Source organism: Limulus polyphemus, unplaced genomic scaffold (assembly GCF_000517525.1).
Source record: "Limulus polyphemus unplaced genomic scaffold, Limulus_polyphemus-2.1.2 Scaffold2846, whole genome shotgun sequence".
Taxonomy (NCBI): domain Eukaryota; kingdom Metazoa; phylum Arthropoda; class Merostomata; order Xiphosura; family Limulidae; genus Limulus; species Limulus polyphemus.
The window spans coordinates 32051-46424 of NW_013668456.1; the positions used below are offsets into that span (position 1 = coordinate 32051).

Genomic DNA, 14374 nt, shown 5'->3' on the forward strand with positions numbered 1-14374 from the left:
CCTGTTGGCATGCGCCACTTTTGGCTTACCTTGCCGACCACATTTTACCCGGAAAGTCACGTCTGAGAGACGATCCAATATGGCATATGGGTCTTCTCATGGAGAAGACAACTTAGGAGACTTCCCTTTGGTCTTCCTGGGATTATACAACCATACCTTGTCTCCTGGCCAAAGTTGACTTCAGTAGATCTCTTATCATAAGTTAACTTCATCGAATCAGCAGACGTTTTCAAGTTTGAACGCACTTGATGGTGGATATCATCCATCCTTTCCGATAACATTTTCACAAACTCCGACACATTCTCAGGCAACTCTTCATAAGGTGGGCGTCCTGTTAACAGATCCACTGGCAACCGAAGTTCTCGACCAAACATCAACTTTGCTGGAGTGTATCCAGTGGTTTCATGCTCTGCTGTAATCTTTCTTCTTGTTTATTTTGGAAAAGAAACAAGAAGAGAGACAACAACAGTTGCAAGAAAACCTGCAACAGTGGCAGCTCGAACAAGTTGTTAGAGGAAAAAATGCTGTAATCTCTCTTCTTGTTTAATTTCTCGTTCTTCTTGTTTCTTTTCTTTTTCCTCTAACAACTGCCGTAATTTCTCTTCTTGTTTAATTTCTCGTTCTTCTTGTTTCTTTTCTTGTTCGAGCTGCCATTGTTGCAGGTTTTCTTGCAACTGCTGTTGTCTCTCTTCTTGTTTCTTTTCTTTTTCCTCTAACAACTGTTGTAATTTCTCTTCTCGTTTCTTTTCTCGTTCTTCTTGTTTCTTTTCTTTTTCCTCTAACAACTGTTGTAATTTCTCTTCTCGTTCTTCTTGTTTCTTTTGCTGCTCTTGTATTGCTGCCATCAAGTCTGCTAAACTGTAGTTTGATTTTCTGCCTCTCGTTTCCATTTTTTTTTCATCCCACTTCTGACACCAATTTGTTACGTCTCCGTTTGTTAATTAACTTTCCGTAACTTCGTTCCGACGAAACTTAAGCGACACAAGTCCTTTCTTAACAAAACTGGTTTATTATTTCCGAATATAACTTTACCAATACACTCAACTTCAACAATCGCGCTAAACAAACGCTGTAACGTTTCTCGTGCTCTCTGACTGCAGTTCAATTACTCACTGTCTATACACACCTTACATTACCTTCCCGCGTCACGTTTTCCCCCTCTTATATATACCAGACTACCCTATCTAGTAAATACTAGAGCATTCATGACAGAACAAGATAGTTCTAGAAACTAGAGGGCGCCACAGTAGTCATGTGACTCGCTGACGCAACAATATTCTTTACAACAATGCACTTCATCTTGTGCATCTGCCAAGCAAATCTCTTGACATTTTTGCCTTCAGCGAGTCAGTTATGTGATCAAATGTCCTAATAGAGCAGCGGCATGCAATATGGAAAGTGATTCCCATACAGCCATTTCACTGACTTCTGTATAGTAATGAATTTTGTTTCAACAAGTTTGGTTGACATGACCCAGGTGTAATATAGGCCATAGCTGTTTTGTTCTTGGTACTGGAAGAATGTTTTTTTAGCTTGTTCAGCTATAGATGTAGCTCTAACCTGCATGCAGTGCAGTAGGCTGAATCACCAGCAATTTGAATTTATCTCAACTATTGCTTCATTTCACTCATCTTCACCTACTCAGTTCAACATTTCTTGTCTCCCACGTACTTGCCTATTGTGCAGGTTTTCTCAGTTAGATACTACAATGTATATAGTAAAAGCCACTCTGTTCAGAACGCTCCCTTTGTTTATAACACTCGATTTTCTGCTGGTAACGTTTAAATTGGCTCGCTTATTAGTATCATGTGGAATTCTCGAGTTCTACAAAATCCTTAATCGAATAAGATTAGAAATCGCGATTTCCACATTAAAGTCGAATGACATAACCACTGTGCCACCCAGTTTTTGAAATCTAATCTTAACAAATAATTCAAAGCCCTAATGTAAAGTATGATGTTATTGTGTTTTTCATTAATACTTAAATACTGTAATATTTTTTTCTACCTACGATGACTTAATAATTTAAAAAGTTATAAAAAATCCCCATGTGATGGGGATTTTTATCTTTTTATTGTTATATTTATTTCTTTATATATCTATTATCATAATTACGACAAGCTCTTTGAATATTCAAAATAATACAAATACAGCTATAGCTTAACTAAGGAATAGGCGCCCCAAGTGGCATTAACGGTACTTTTGCGGACTTATAATGCTAGAAACCAGGTTTAGATACCCGTGGTGGGCAGAGTATAGATATCCCATTGTGTAGCTTTATGCTTAATTCCTACCAACCATATAAACTAAGGAATCATATTACATAATAAACACGAGTGAGTGTATGTGTCAAAAACAACTTAAATGTCCTTTCAACGATGGCGATACATTACAAGATTACTGACGTTTTTAACTCTTCGTAAAATAGTTTTTAAAATTTAGTCGCCAAATTTATAAGCATTTTTGATAAAAGGTTAATTCTTCGAAAATTTGCCCTTCGCCATAAAATTCATTGCCTTTGCCATCACAATGAATAAATAGCAGGAACAGATATTTGGCGATGTAGGAATAATTCTCCAAGAACCAGTTTTTTTCTCATGGTTCAGTCTATAAGGTTTTATCAAGAAGAATATTTGAACATAACATAAAATATACATAAGTCAAAATTATAATCAAAGGCATGTTACAAGAAATGACCAAATATACACAAAAAAATCTTGTTTTCATGAAATACTAGAAAAAGGATAAATAATCTCCACACATAAATTGTTACTACAATATAATTATTTTTAAGAAAAACGTTCATAAAACAATTATTTAGATATAATCTTTAGAAGAAAAGGTAATCAGTATTCACAGCCATATGACCAACATTCAACTAGTATAAAGTAAAACTGATCAAACTTTGCATCAGTGTAATTACTTTAAATCTAGCTGAATTATACTGAAATTGCACTAAGCCTATATAATGGTAATATTACTAAATTAAATATCTTTGATGTGCATATTTGAGCATAGTTGCCAAATTTATGAATATCTTTTAAATTGACGAAGATACTAATATAAGATAAGTCTGTAGTACCTTTTCGTAGTTCTGGGAAGAACATTGGTAGGCTACTAATTGCATAGCAGTTACACACTCTTAGAATTCATTATGTAAACGATTACACACTTCTAACAACAGACGATGCTTAAGTAATTTGTGAAATTTAATACACCACTTTGGCACTTTTGTCTTCAGGGCATAGTCTCCAGGTTTGGTTGAACAGTTTCCAGGCGTAAAACCAGTTTTAAACAATCCTTATACCATAGGAAATTGGAAAAAGAGCTAAACCACTATATGTTAAAAAGTTAGTCTTCCTTGTGTTTACTTTTTCTCCTTAGTTTGCCTGATTCAGATGTTTCGACTAAACTATTTAATAAACTCGCAGAAACATATTCAGACTACAATTTTAGAATACCTTATCTGATTTACCTAATATAATCATATGGTCCCTATATATGCCCCCCAGTGGCACAGCGGTATGTCTGCGGACTTACAACGCTAAAAAACCGGGTTTCGATACCCGTGGTGGGCAGAGCACAGATAGCCCTTGTGTAGCTTTGTGCTTAATTAAAAAACAAACAAACAAACAAACAAACCCTATATATATATATAATCAACCAGCACGTGGCAATTTATTAGACGTGAAACTTTTCAGCAAAAGACTCAAGAGTATGAAGAGGGCAGTGTAAATTAATAATATATATATATATATATTGAAAAGCAGATTTTGCACTAAAATCGAATGTAAATAATGTAATACTTTCTTCCAGACGATTGCTCTACAAAATTATTAATAACGTATAGGTGTATTTGCTGTTGAAAAGTCATAATGTAATATACATTAAAAATAATCATATGGTCCCTACATATAATCAACCAGCTCGTGGCAATTTATCAGACGTGAAACTCCTGAGCGCAAGACTTAAGACTGCGAAGAGGGCAGTGCAAATTAATACTAATACTGTTATTAGTATTACTAGTATTATAACTTCTGGTTACTTCTTGAATGGGAGTTTGCGAAGTTTAATTTTAATAGTTTAAGCACAGTCAAGTTTAAAAAGATTAGTTACAACTTCATTTAACGGTTTATTATGGATGGTACTACAGAGATCTTGACATCTGTATTCCCTCACATGGATCAAGAACTTTATGCATATATTGAAGGCAAGTTATTAACATTTTGGTTAACTTTTGGAAACTGTAACTTTTCTAAATAATAATATTATCTTTGATAAATCACATGACGAGATATGTTCCATCGTAGTGCACATGAAACTGTAATAGCATGCCAAGGTAGCCTATTGATAGATGAGAATGAATTTGCCGGTTTATTGTACCTACGTGGCTAAGCCTAACTAAGCTGTGTAGCATTCTAACGTCGATCTCATGTTGGGGTATTGCTAATTCAGTTGTTAGGGCTAATAATAGTAATAGTACTTGGAATATCAGATTATATTTGTGAATTTATTATTCAATTCTTGTTAAGTTTTAACGTCGATGAAGTGAACAATCAGTTCATTCTTTCTTGCTCTTCAATTTCAGAACTAAGCTTTGCTAGAAAGTATAGCATTTTTTTTTCTTAGACTTAGAGACTAAATATTAGTATCTGGCTGTGAAACAGATGTTGCTGTAGTGTACGTGCAGAAACAGTGTTACATGAAAGCCAACGGTTTCTGAAATAAATGTCGTACATTGAAAACAAATGCTACATATACCTCCCCTGTTGTAATTAGTTCTCATTACAAAAAAAAAGAATTATACAGTTACTTTCCTGCTCACAGTTACTGTATTAGTCAACATATTCTGAGAAAGTAACAAATTACTGGCAAGAAAACTGTTATTGTTAACAGGCTCTCCCATTCCTCTGCTGCTGGCATAGGAGCAAATGGAAATGAGGCATTTGTTAAGATGAAATAGTGGTAACACCATAGGGCTAATTAGAGTACAGTAAACAATAACTATTTAGTTGGAGGTGAAAGGTAGGTTGTCAACATAACTATATATGGAAACCATTACTGTTATTTTAATAAAACAATCTAAATGAATTAAAAACAACAAAAATTTACATTGTTTATGGATTTTTTAGACACACAAATAATCTGTTTTTTAGACATGTAAGTAATTGTGCTTTAATATTTGGGGTTGATATTGTTTATAAACAATAGTTGTTAGAAGCTGTATCTCATGGTCTGTGCTTCATTTATGTCTGTTGTTTATTATATACTGTTGCATGACACAACAATATATATATATATATATATATACTTAAAGCTGTTTTTGGTAGTGTAAAGCAATTGATTTTAAAGTGTTTAATATGTATAGTTTCTGGCACGTTTTTTTTTCAAATATAATTGTTGCAACTTTCCCTAACTTCAAGGTATATTAGTATCACCAGTAACTTTTTAAATGTGTATAATATGTAATGGGGAAACTTCTGGATAATAATGGCTAGCAAGAGTGTACGTGATATTATGACAGTTATCACGAAGGTCTGGTAGATGATGCTTTTCTTTTCTCCATTGGGAGCCCTCCAGTGACTCGGTGGTAAGTCTTTAAGCTCATAATGCTAAGAATTTGGTTTTGATACTTACAGTGGGCAAGGCAGAGATAAGCTCATTGTAAAGCTTTGTGCTTAACATCAAATGAACATCTTCCTAAAGATACAGGATGTGTATCTGAAATGTTGGGATTTGTAAATAATGAAAGTATAGAAACTCTGAGATGAGACTAATAAAAAAAGAAAGCTGTCCATTGCCAGTTCCTGTCATTATTGTTGGACTTGTAATGGGAATTATCTGTGTTCATATGTTATGAGGAAACCAGTTCCTGTCATTATTGTTGGACTTGTAATGGGAAATATCTGTGTTCATATCATCCAAAACTATATTCCATCTATCGGACATAATCCAAATACAAATGTATTAGTTAGCTGTTACGGAAGGTCAGATTAGGGGTTAAAAATTGAATTATTTGATCCACAATGTCACAACTCCAAATGCATTTTGCAGTCTGTAGCCAGATGACATAAATTACAGATGTTAAAATAATCTTGTTGTACGAATAAACTACACTATATTTCTACATTTGTACGATTCCCAACCTCCATCCTTTAATAAATGATAGTAATTAAACTATAGATCTTTATGTTGATAGTTCTATAAGAATTACACACCCAACCTTAACCCTTGATAAAACTTATTCAACTATAGTCCAAGGATTCTGAGATCAGTTCAGCTGATATATAGATGTTTGTGTTGTTAGATGAAGAAAACTACTGCCATGTGATTGGTTGACTGTCAGAACTTTATCACTGTATTATTGAGGGTTCCTTACTAAATAAACATCTTGGTAATTCTCTCTTTCCTCCAGTTAAATGCTCAAATCTGTTAGTTAGTGAATGATACTTGAATACTAATTGAACTTTCCTCTATGGCCTTAACTCTTTTACCAGTGTACATCTTTGTAATTCCAGAAATCTTATTCTCACCTTTCCCTAAAGCAACTCTTACCCAAACTCTATCCATTTCATGCTTTCCTTCCTTGGCTTCCACTCCTAATCTTCTAATTTTCCATCCTCTGATAGAGAACTCTTTCCCCCAAAGCAATCTCTTAACTTACGCACTAGTAAGTGAAATGTAAGTATTTTGAAAAACATTATAAAAACAATGATATCTATTTCTGGTGTGATCACACAGTAATATTTTTTAAGGAGGCAATGATTCAATTAAAATTTTGTAGATTTTGTATTATACATTATCTTTTGAGAATTGAATCAAAGTTTGGGTTGTTGTGTTTTAACACTTTGCTATGTAAGCTATACACAAAGTTTGGGTTGTTGTGTTTTAACACTTTGCTATGTAAGCTATGAATCAAAGTTTGGGCTGTTGTGTTTTAACACTTTGCTATGTAAGCTATACGCAAAGTTTGGGTTGTTGTGTTTTAACACTTTGCTATGTAAGCTATACACAAAGTTTGCGTTGTTGTGTTTTAACACTTTGCTATGTAAGCTATGAATAAAAGTTTTGGTTGTTGTGTTTTAACACTTTGCTATGTAAGCTATGAATCAAAGTTTGGGTTGTTGTGTTTTAACACTTTGCTATGTAAGCTATACACACTTGAACTTTATGGTTGTTGTGTTTTAACACTTTGCTATGTAAGCTATACACACTTGAACTTTATGGTTGTTGTGTTTTAACACTTTGCTATGTAAGCTATACACACTTGAACTTTATGGTTGTTGTGTTTTAACACTTTGCTATGTAAGCTATACACACTTGAACTTTATGGTTGTTGTGTTTTAACACTTTGCTTTGTAAGCTATACACACTTGAACTTTATGGTTGTTGTATTTTAACACTTTGCTATGTAAGCTATACACACTTGAACTTTATTTTTAATAATCGTACTTATTTCATCAAATGTTTTATTTATTTTTTATTGATGTATTATTTTTTTGTGTAGCACTACTGTTATAATTTTATCATATAAATATGTTAGAATAAAAGTAACTGATTGAAAATTTGTCTTATTTACTTAAACATATATATGTTAGGCTTTGTATTTTGGCAGTTGTGTAGGTATTTTCACCCCTTCATGCACTGCTTTACGGCAGATTCATTGTAAGAAATTTACGGAAGAAATCAATAAAAAATATAAAAATTGTCAAGTCAAATTATAACTATGGCTATCTACAATGTAACTACTAAAACCAGATCAGGTTAGCCTTAATGAAGATGTACATGTGTCTTAACAGGAGTCTTGGATGGAAGTAAGGATGAATTCAATTCTATTGAAGAAGTATATGATGCAGTTGGGGAGGTTCTTCATGAAGTTGCAGGTGAAAATAAGAATGAAGAGGAGATACGAGAGATTTGTAGCCAACTGTTATATGCATTGAAAGGGTAAACCAAAAATTGTAGTTTTTAATTATTTTATTTTATATTAATGAATAGCTAGTCTGTAGAAAATCTGAAGTGTCTGGTTACAAAATTAGCATATTAACTTCTTTTATGATACGCAACTTGAGGACTAGTGGGGAAATGTCACAAGAAAGTCAAATTAAAGTTGCTCATTGAATAAATTTATGTTTAAATAAGGATCACTCTTACTAGCTTATAAACTTTTTCATGAACATAATAAACAAATGTTTGAAGTATGAAAAAGTAAATTAAATGGTCAAGTAGATCTGTAACAGTGTTGTACTGAACAGATCTTAGATGAAGTGTTACGGCAGGTTTTATTAAGTCTTCTTGGTGTTAATTATGGGACTTCAGTTTGTTAAAAATTCCATTTTGGGAAATTGTAAAGCTCCTAACCCTAATGAGTTATATGTGTAGTAATCCTATTTATACGTCACTCACTACTGAATCCAAGACACTCGCATGCCAGGCAAGTACTCTATCTTTTGAGTTGAAAGATTAACTTGCTAACTGTTGCTTGCATGGCTTTTGAAACTAATACATTCTTCCCCTCTCAAAAATAACACCCACAGTTGGGCTTTATCTCAGGATTGTGGAATGGTCTTATGTTGGGCCAATTTCTATGGTAATCTTAGTTTTGGTCTGGTGGCGAGGGTGCTTGACTCGGCATCTGAGGGTTACGGGTTCAAATTATCATAATCAAACATATTCACCCTTTCAGCTGTTGGAGCATTATAATGTGATGGTCAATCCCACTACTCGTTGGTGAAAGAGTAGCCCAAGAGTTGGTGGTGTTGACTAGCTACATTACCTCTAGTCTGTCACTGTCAGTCAGGGTCAGCTAGGTATCGTGGGAGGGACGTACTTGTAGATTTACTTAGTAAATGAGATGAAATAGAAGAACGAACTGTAAAACTGTTGGCAACCTGTCAGTTCAACTTCGTTAATCAAGGTCAATATCGACCAGCAAGCGTGTGTTGCGAAAGAATTTGGAATTTCTGTAATTCTCTTCATAGAATAAATGTTGAAAGTAATTGTATTCATGGTTTAATGCATTATATTTTAAGTGATCATGGAACTCGTGTATCTCTGAAATTTTTTTGGCCAAGCAATTTTTAAAAAATAAAAATGTTTACCCATTTATCCACGTTTTAAATCAGTTTAGTGTTATAGCAAACAAAAATATTTCTAAGCCTGGCCAAAATAGAATTGTACTGATAATAAAACACTACATACATGTTCAACCCGGTTAGTGGGAGACACAAAACTAGGACTTTTTAGTTTGGTTTGTTTTGAAATTGAGCCCAAAGCTATTTGAAGGGGACAGACTTTCTACAATTTGGGTTGACCTCGGAAAGTTCTATTTTCACCAACTTTATTTTCATGTAGTCTGCGATGATGTGAGGGGGCATCACCTGATTACCAATCGACAGCTCAATGCTTATTGGCTAATGCGTTTAGGTTTGACAACATGGCTTATCTCATCCCCAAGACTCTTCACGTTAAACTGATAAAGAAACGACCTAGCAGGAAAGATTTGATGTAGAACACAAGTCTGTTCAGTGTATGCATCTCTGAAAAATGTTCGAGGATTAAGGATGAAGATAAAAAAATTAATTGATTCTGATTGGAAAACGTTACAGCAAACAGAAATATATTTAAGCCTGGCCTTTGTTTTTGTATTTTGATCTGGAAGAATGTGCTTTTATGGGTGATTGTAAATTTGGAGTATTTTTCATTAGAAGGATCAGTATCTTTTAGAGAAGACTGCTCTTCTAGGCCTGACATGGTCTGGTGGTTAGGACTCTGGACTTTCAATCTGTGGGTCACAAGTTCAAATTACTTCACCAAGTATGCTTCCCTTTTCAGCCATGGGCCATTAGAATTTGATGGTGAATCCCACTTTTTGTTGGTAAAAGAGTAGTCCAACAGTAGATGGTGTTAAATAGTTGTCTTCCCTCTAGTATATCACTTGAAAATTAGGGACACAGCTAGAGCAGAAGGACCTCAAGTAGCTTTGTACAAAATTTAAAAAAAAAGACTGCTCTGTTTTCATTGGAGAAGTTTGTTTTTTTAAGTTTTTTAGTTTTAAAAAATATGAGCATAATGAAGAAATAGATGATTTTAGCTGGTGAATTTTGTTTTATTTTTTATTTGTTTATTGTATTTTTTGAAAAAGGAATATTGATATATTAAAAATCAATGTTAATATGTAGTGATGTGTAAATAGATGCACCTTGGCATGTGGAGAAAACGTAAGTTAGGCAAAGAGCCAGCTCATTGATGAATGATTTGTAAACTAGGCTCTTGTTGAAGCTTCGTGGTGACTATGATCAGTACAATGACGACAGAGCGAGAACTTCAGTTTGATTTACTAAAATCTTGTTTGTTTTAGTTATAATATCCATTTATGTATACTGTAAAAACTAGAAGTTCAATAAGTTTATACACTTGTTTAAAGGCTGTATTTGAGTGAGATTTTAACATAACACTTCTGTGAAGCCGACCTGATTACCTCACATTCTAAAATACATTTTATGTCTGTTATCAGCTATCATTAATAATAATAAAATATATAACAGCAATATTAATAATTAAATGTGCATCACTGTTATTAAATGATAAAATATATAACAGCATTATTGATAATTAGATGTGCATCACTGTTATTAAATGGTAAAATATATAACAGCATTATTGATAATTAGATGTGCATCACTGTTATTAAATGGTAAAATATATAACAGCATTATTAATAATTAGATGTGCATCCCTGTTATTAAACGGTAAAATATATAACAGCATTATTAATAATTAGATGTGCATCACTGTTATTAAACGGTAAAATATATAACAGCATTATTAATAATTAGATGTGCATCTCTGTTGTTAAACGGTAAAATATATAAATTTAACAGTATATTTTCTGTACTTGTCCAAAACTTTCCAAACCATCTGTTGCGTGTGCTAGTAGCATTCTGAACACACATCTTATGTTAAGTATAATTATGTTTCACACACACACAACTCAAGTGTATAATTTTTGGCCTATGTCCGACAATTAGGTTTAGCAGCCTTTGAGGGTGTTCGAGACGTTCAAGCTTATGGGTTAGTTCAGGTTGCCCAAAACTGCATTAGATTATTAGACAAATCATTCTGCGTGTTTTTGAACTCTGAGTGAGAAAACTTGCCGAAGAACAAGACTGAGATTTTTTTCAAATACGGTTTATGGTTTTGGTCCCCTTACTATCAAGTAGAAATGTACTGTAAACAGTAGAGAGACGAGCATCTGGAATGATACCATGTTTACACGATTGAGGTTATGAAGTGACTCCACGAGACTAATATTTTTCTTGACCGCAGGAGTGGAAGACGTACAATGTACATTTTTTTTTCTAATTAGAGTATTGATGTAAAGGAGAGAAAGAAATCTTTTTGAGTGCATCAAAATGTACTGAAAACTTGATCACCTTGGATATTATTTATCATCTGTGTCAAATTGGGGATCTGATTTGTTTTTCTAGAAACCTGGAAGAACCAGATAACAAGGAACACAAAGTTTTGGATGCCCCTGTACATCTTGGGAGAATGGCCGAACAGTTTGAAAACAATGCTGATGAAATTAAAAGCATCTGGATGAAGCAACGCGACATGGTTTCGGTAAGTTATGTCATTGATAAATATTTTCTGAATCAATAGTTCTAGGTGAAGTCTTAAAGGAGACGCCTTTAGGACTGAGATATGATTTTTGAAATTTAATTATGCTAAAAAATTAGCTTTGTTAGGACTAGATGCTCACGAATTTGCCAACTGCAATTAGTGCCACAAATTGGCAAGTTGAAAAGCCTGCTATTTGCCAAAGTGAAGGGGAGTATCTGTAAAACTATACTGAACCATTATCAATTTTATTTTTTCATTCTGTTTGTTTTCATTTTCCCTCTATTGTTTGCCTTCTAATCTGTATTTATACCTCGTTGCACAAAAGTATATATATGACAGACTTCATAAAGGTGAATTTGCTATTCAACCCACTGAAGTTGTTTAACCCAATTTTTGCAAGCTGTACACTGGCATTCAACTACCAGAGGCGGACCGTGTCCTATACAGCAACTCAACAGTCAGTGGGTTAAGTATCTCAACTATCGTGTCTCGACTGGCATTTTATTTACATTGTAAATCTGCAGAATTGAACAGCCCTTTTCAAATTTCCAACATATAATTTCAGTGCATTTTTTTTTGTTCTTGGCAGAGCCTCACTAATGTGTTAAGAATACCCTATTTGAATAACTTGTGCCGTGTCTTGCTGACCTGAAACATGATACAGAAATATTTGCTCAATGGTGGCCATGGGTTCAGCATTTTTGCCAAATTGCAAGATGATGAATTAACCCTCTAGTTATAGGCATCCTTTTCTGAGCGTGTCATGAAGTTTTACCAAGTTACGTTCAATATTTAGTTGAACTACTTTCTGATCATGGTATATGAATAGACTTGGCATAAAAAAAACATAGCTAATAATCCACATTTTAATATTATAAGTTCTTAATTTTTACGACAATATTTTAAAATTGAAGTTCCCCTAGTGTGAGAATTTTGCTATCTAGTTATCCCCACTTCTCTAATTTATTTACCACCCCTCCGAGAAGTACAAAATTTAGCATAAATTAATCATTATAATATTGTCAATGTTCAGGCAAAGATAATTTTTATAGCCTTCAATTTATTTGGTTACAGAGCATTAGAATAGATAATTGGGTCCCTCTTGCCATGACAACCTGTCACAATGTCTTTCAGAAATTGCTAGTAGTTCTCTTTGACATTTAATGCTATATAACTGATAACCCAGAGAAAGCCAAGTATGTTACATTGTTTGCTGTACAGAGAATTGTCAATTGTGCTTCCAGTTCAAACTTTATTCCCACAGGAAAGACATTGATGAACTTAGCTGAATTTTTAACTGGTCTTGTTGCATAGTTAGAAAGCCAAAACATTGTGATAGGTATAGGACATTGTCTGCTTTTTGTTATTATTCTGTGTTCTTTGGTGCATTATTTAATTAAATAAAAAAATATTTAATGCAGTAGTACCATTAGTATAAAAAAATCAGGGTTAAGTTTCATCAACAGTGAATAGCAAAAAAAAAGAAAAACTGACCCAGGTAAGTACTATATTTCTTGTTTTTTGTGTGTTTTCTTTATTTATTATCATAAAAGTAACTAAAATATAAAAATTAGAAAATGTTTTAGATTAGATTAGGTAAAATAAATAATTAATAAAAATATTTTGCGAGGTACGCTCACTAGCAACTTGCGAGTAGCTTGTGCATCACTGTAATTCAATACAGTAACATGAGCTTCATGTTTGCCAAATGATTTACAACTTGTGTGGTGCGAATATTAGTTACATACAGTTCAAAGAGCAATAAAATTGAAGTATAAACAGATGTATAATGTAACAAGCTTAATGTTATTTAAGGTTATGGGAGACGGTATTGCAGTTGGGTCCGTATGTGTGTGAGTGTATCTGTCTATGTTTCTTCTTGGGTGTCTCGAACTAATAGACTGATGTTTACCACAAATTTCACACAAGATGGGAAGTAAATATGGGACAGTTCTCCCCAAAATTTGGTCCTGATCTGGATTCTTGATCACTTTGATGCAGGTTCATAATTGGAAGATAGGTCATGTTTGCAGTTAATAACTCTGGAAAGTGGGATTGGATTTGTATCAAATTTCATGGCACGTTAAAGTTGAGACTCCTTCATCAAACTATAAAAAATGATCTGGATCATTTATCATTCTGAATCTGAGAGTGAAATTTGAAAATTTGATGTTATCCGATATAAACATATGCAATATGTATCAATTCAAAACTATTTAAAAACCCCTTCCCAACAAAAAAAAACCTTCCCACTTTCCAGTCATTATCCAAAAGTCATAACGGAGATTGCCTGTGGTAATAGCGCCCAAAAGCATTGGGGATATCCCATCTATCTATTCCAAAATCCTGTGAAATTCAGATATATTAGTAATTCTTTGAATACAGTCATCTGTTTTCATGGTACTTAACAATATTCTAGATGTCTTGTTTTAAAAAATAAAAATACCATCTTCAAATAACCAGAATAATTATTTTTGGATTATTAAAAAATAACATTCCAGTTTTAGAATGTTTACATAATTTAAATTCTTCAAAAACTGACAGTTCTATTTTTACATATGACTTTACTACATTGTATACTAAAACAGACCTAAAAGATTTGATCAGGGTTTTCAATAATTTGTTTGATAACTTTATAAATAATGAAATAACTATACCCAAATTTAAATTTACTAGAATTCAATGTAGAAATTTACTCCCTTTCTGTAATTATGAAAGTTATATTGTTTTTAATGAACAAGTATATAAG

General features: G+C 33.2%; 1 protein-coding gene across 1 annotated transcript in view; it reads left to right on the forward strand.

Moving 5' to 3' along the window:
* The first annotated feature begins 3942 nt into the window (after positions 1-3942).
* Positions 3943-14374, forward strand: part of LOC106468042 (ATP-binding cassette sub-family F member 3-like) — a 38223-nt gene continuing 27791 nt past the window's right edge. Inside the window, exons 1-3 of the mRNA XM_022396348.1 lie at positions 3943-4210; positions 7800-7947; positions 11490-11625. Of these exons, the coding sequence (XP_022252056.1) occupies positions 4138-4210; positions 7800-7947; positions 11490-11625 (357 nt within the window). The 5' untranslated portion in view covers positions 3943-4137. The remainder of the gene's footprint in view (positions 4211-7799; positions 7948-11489; positions 11626-14374) is intronic.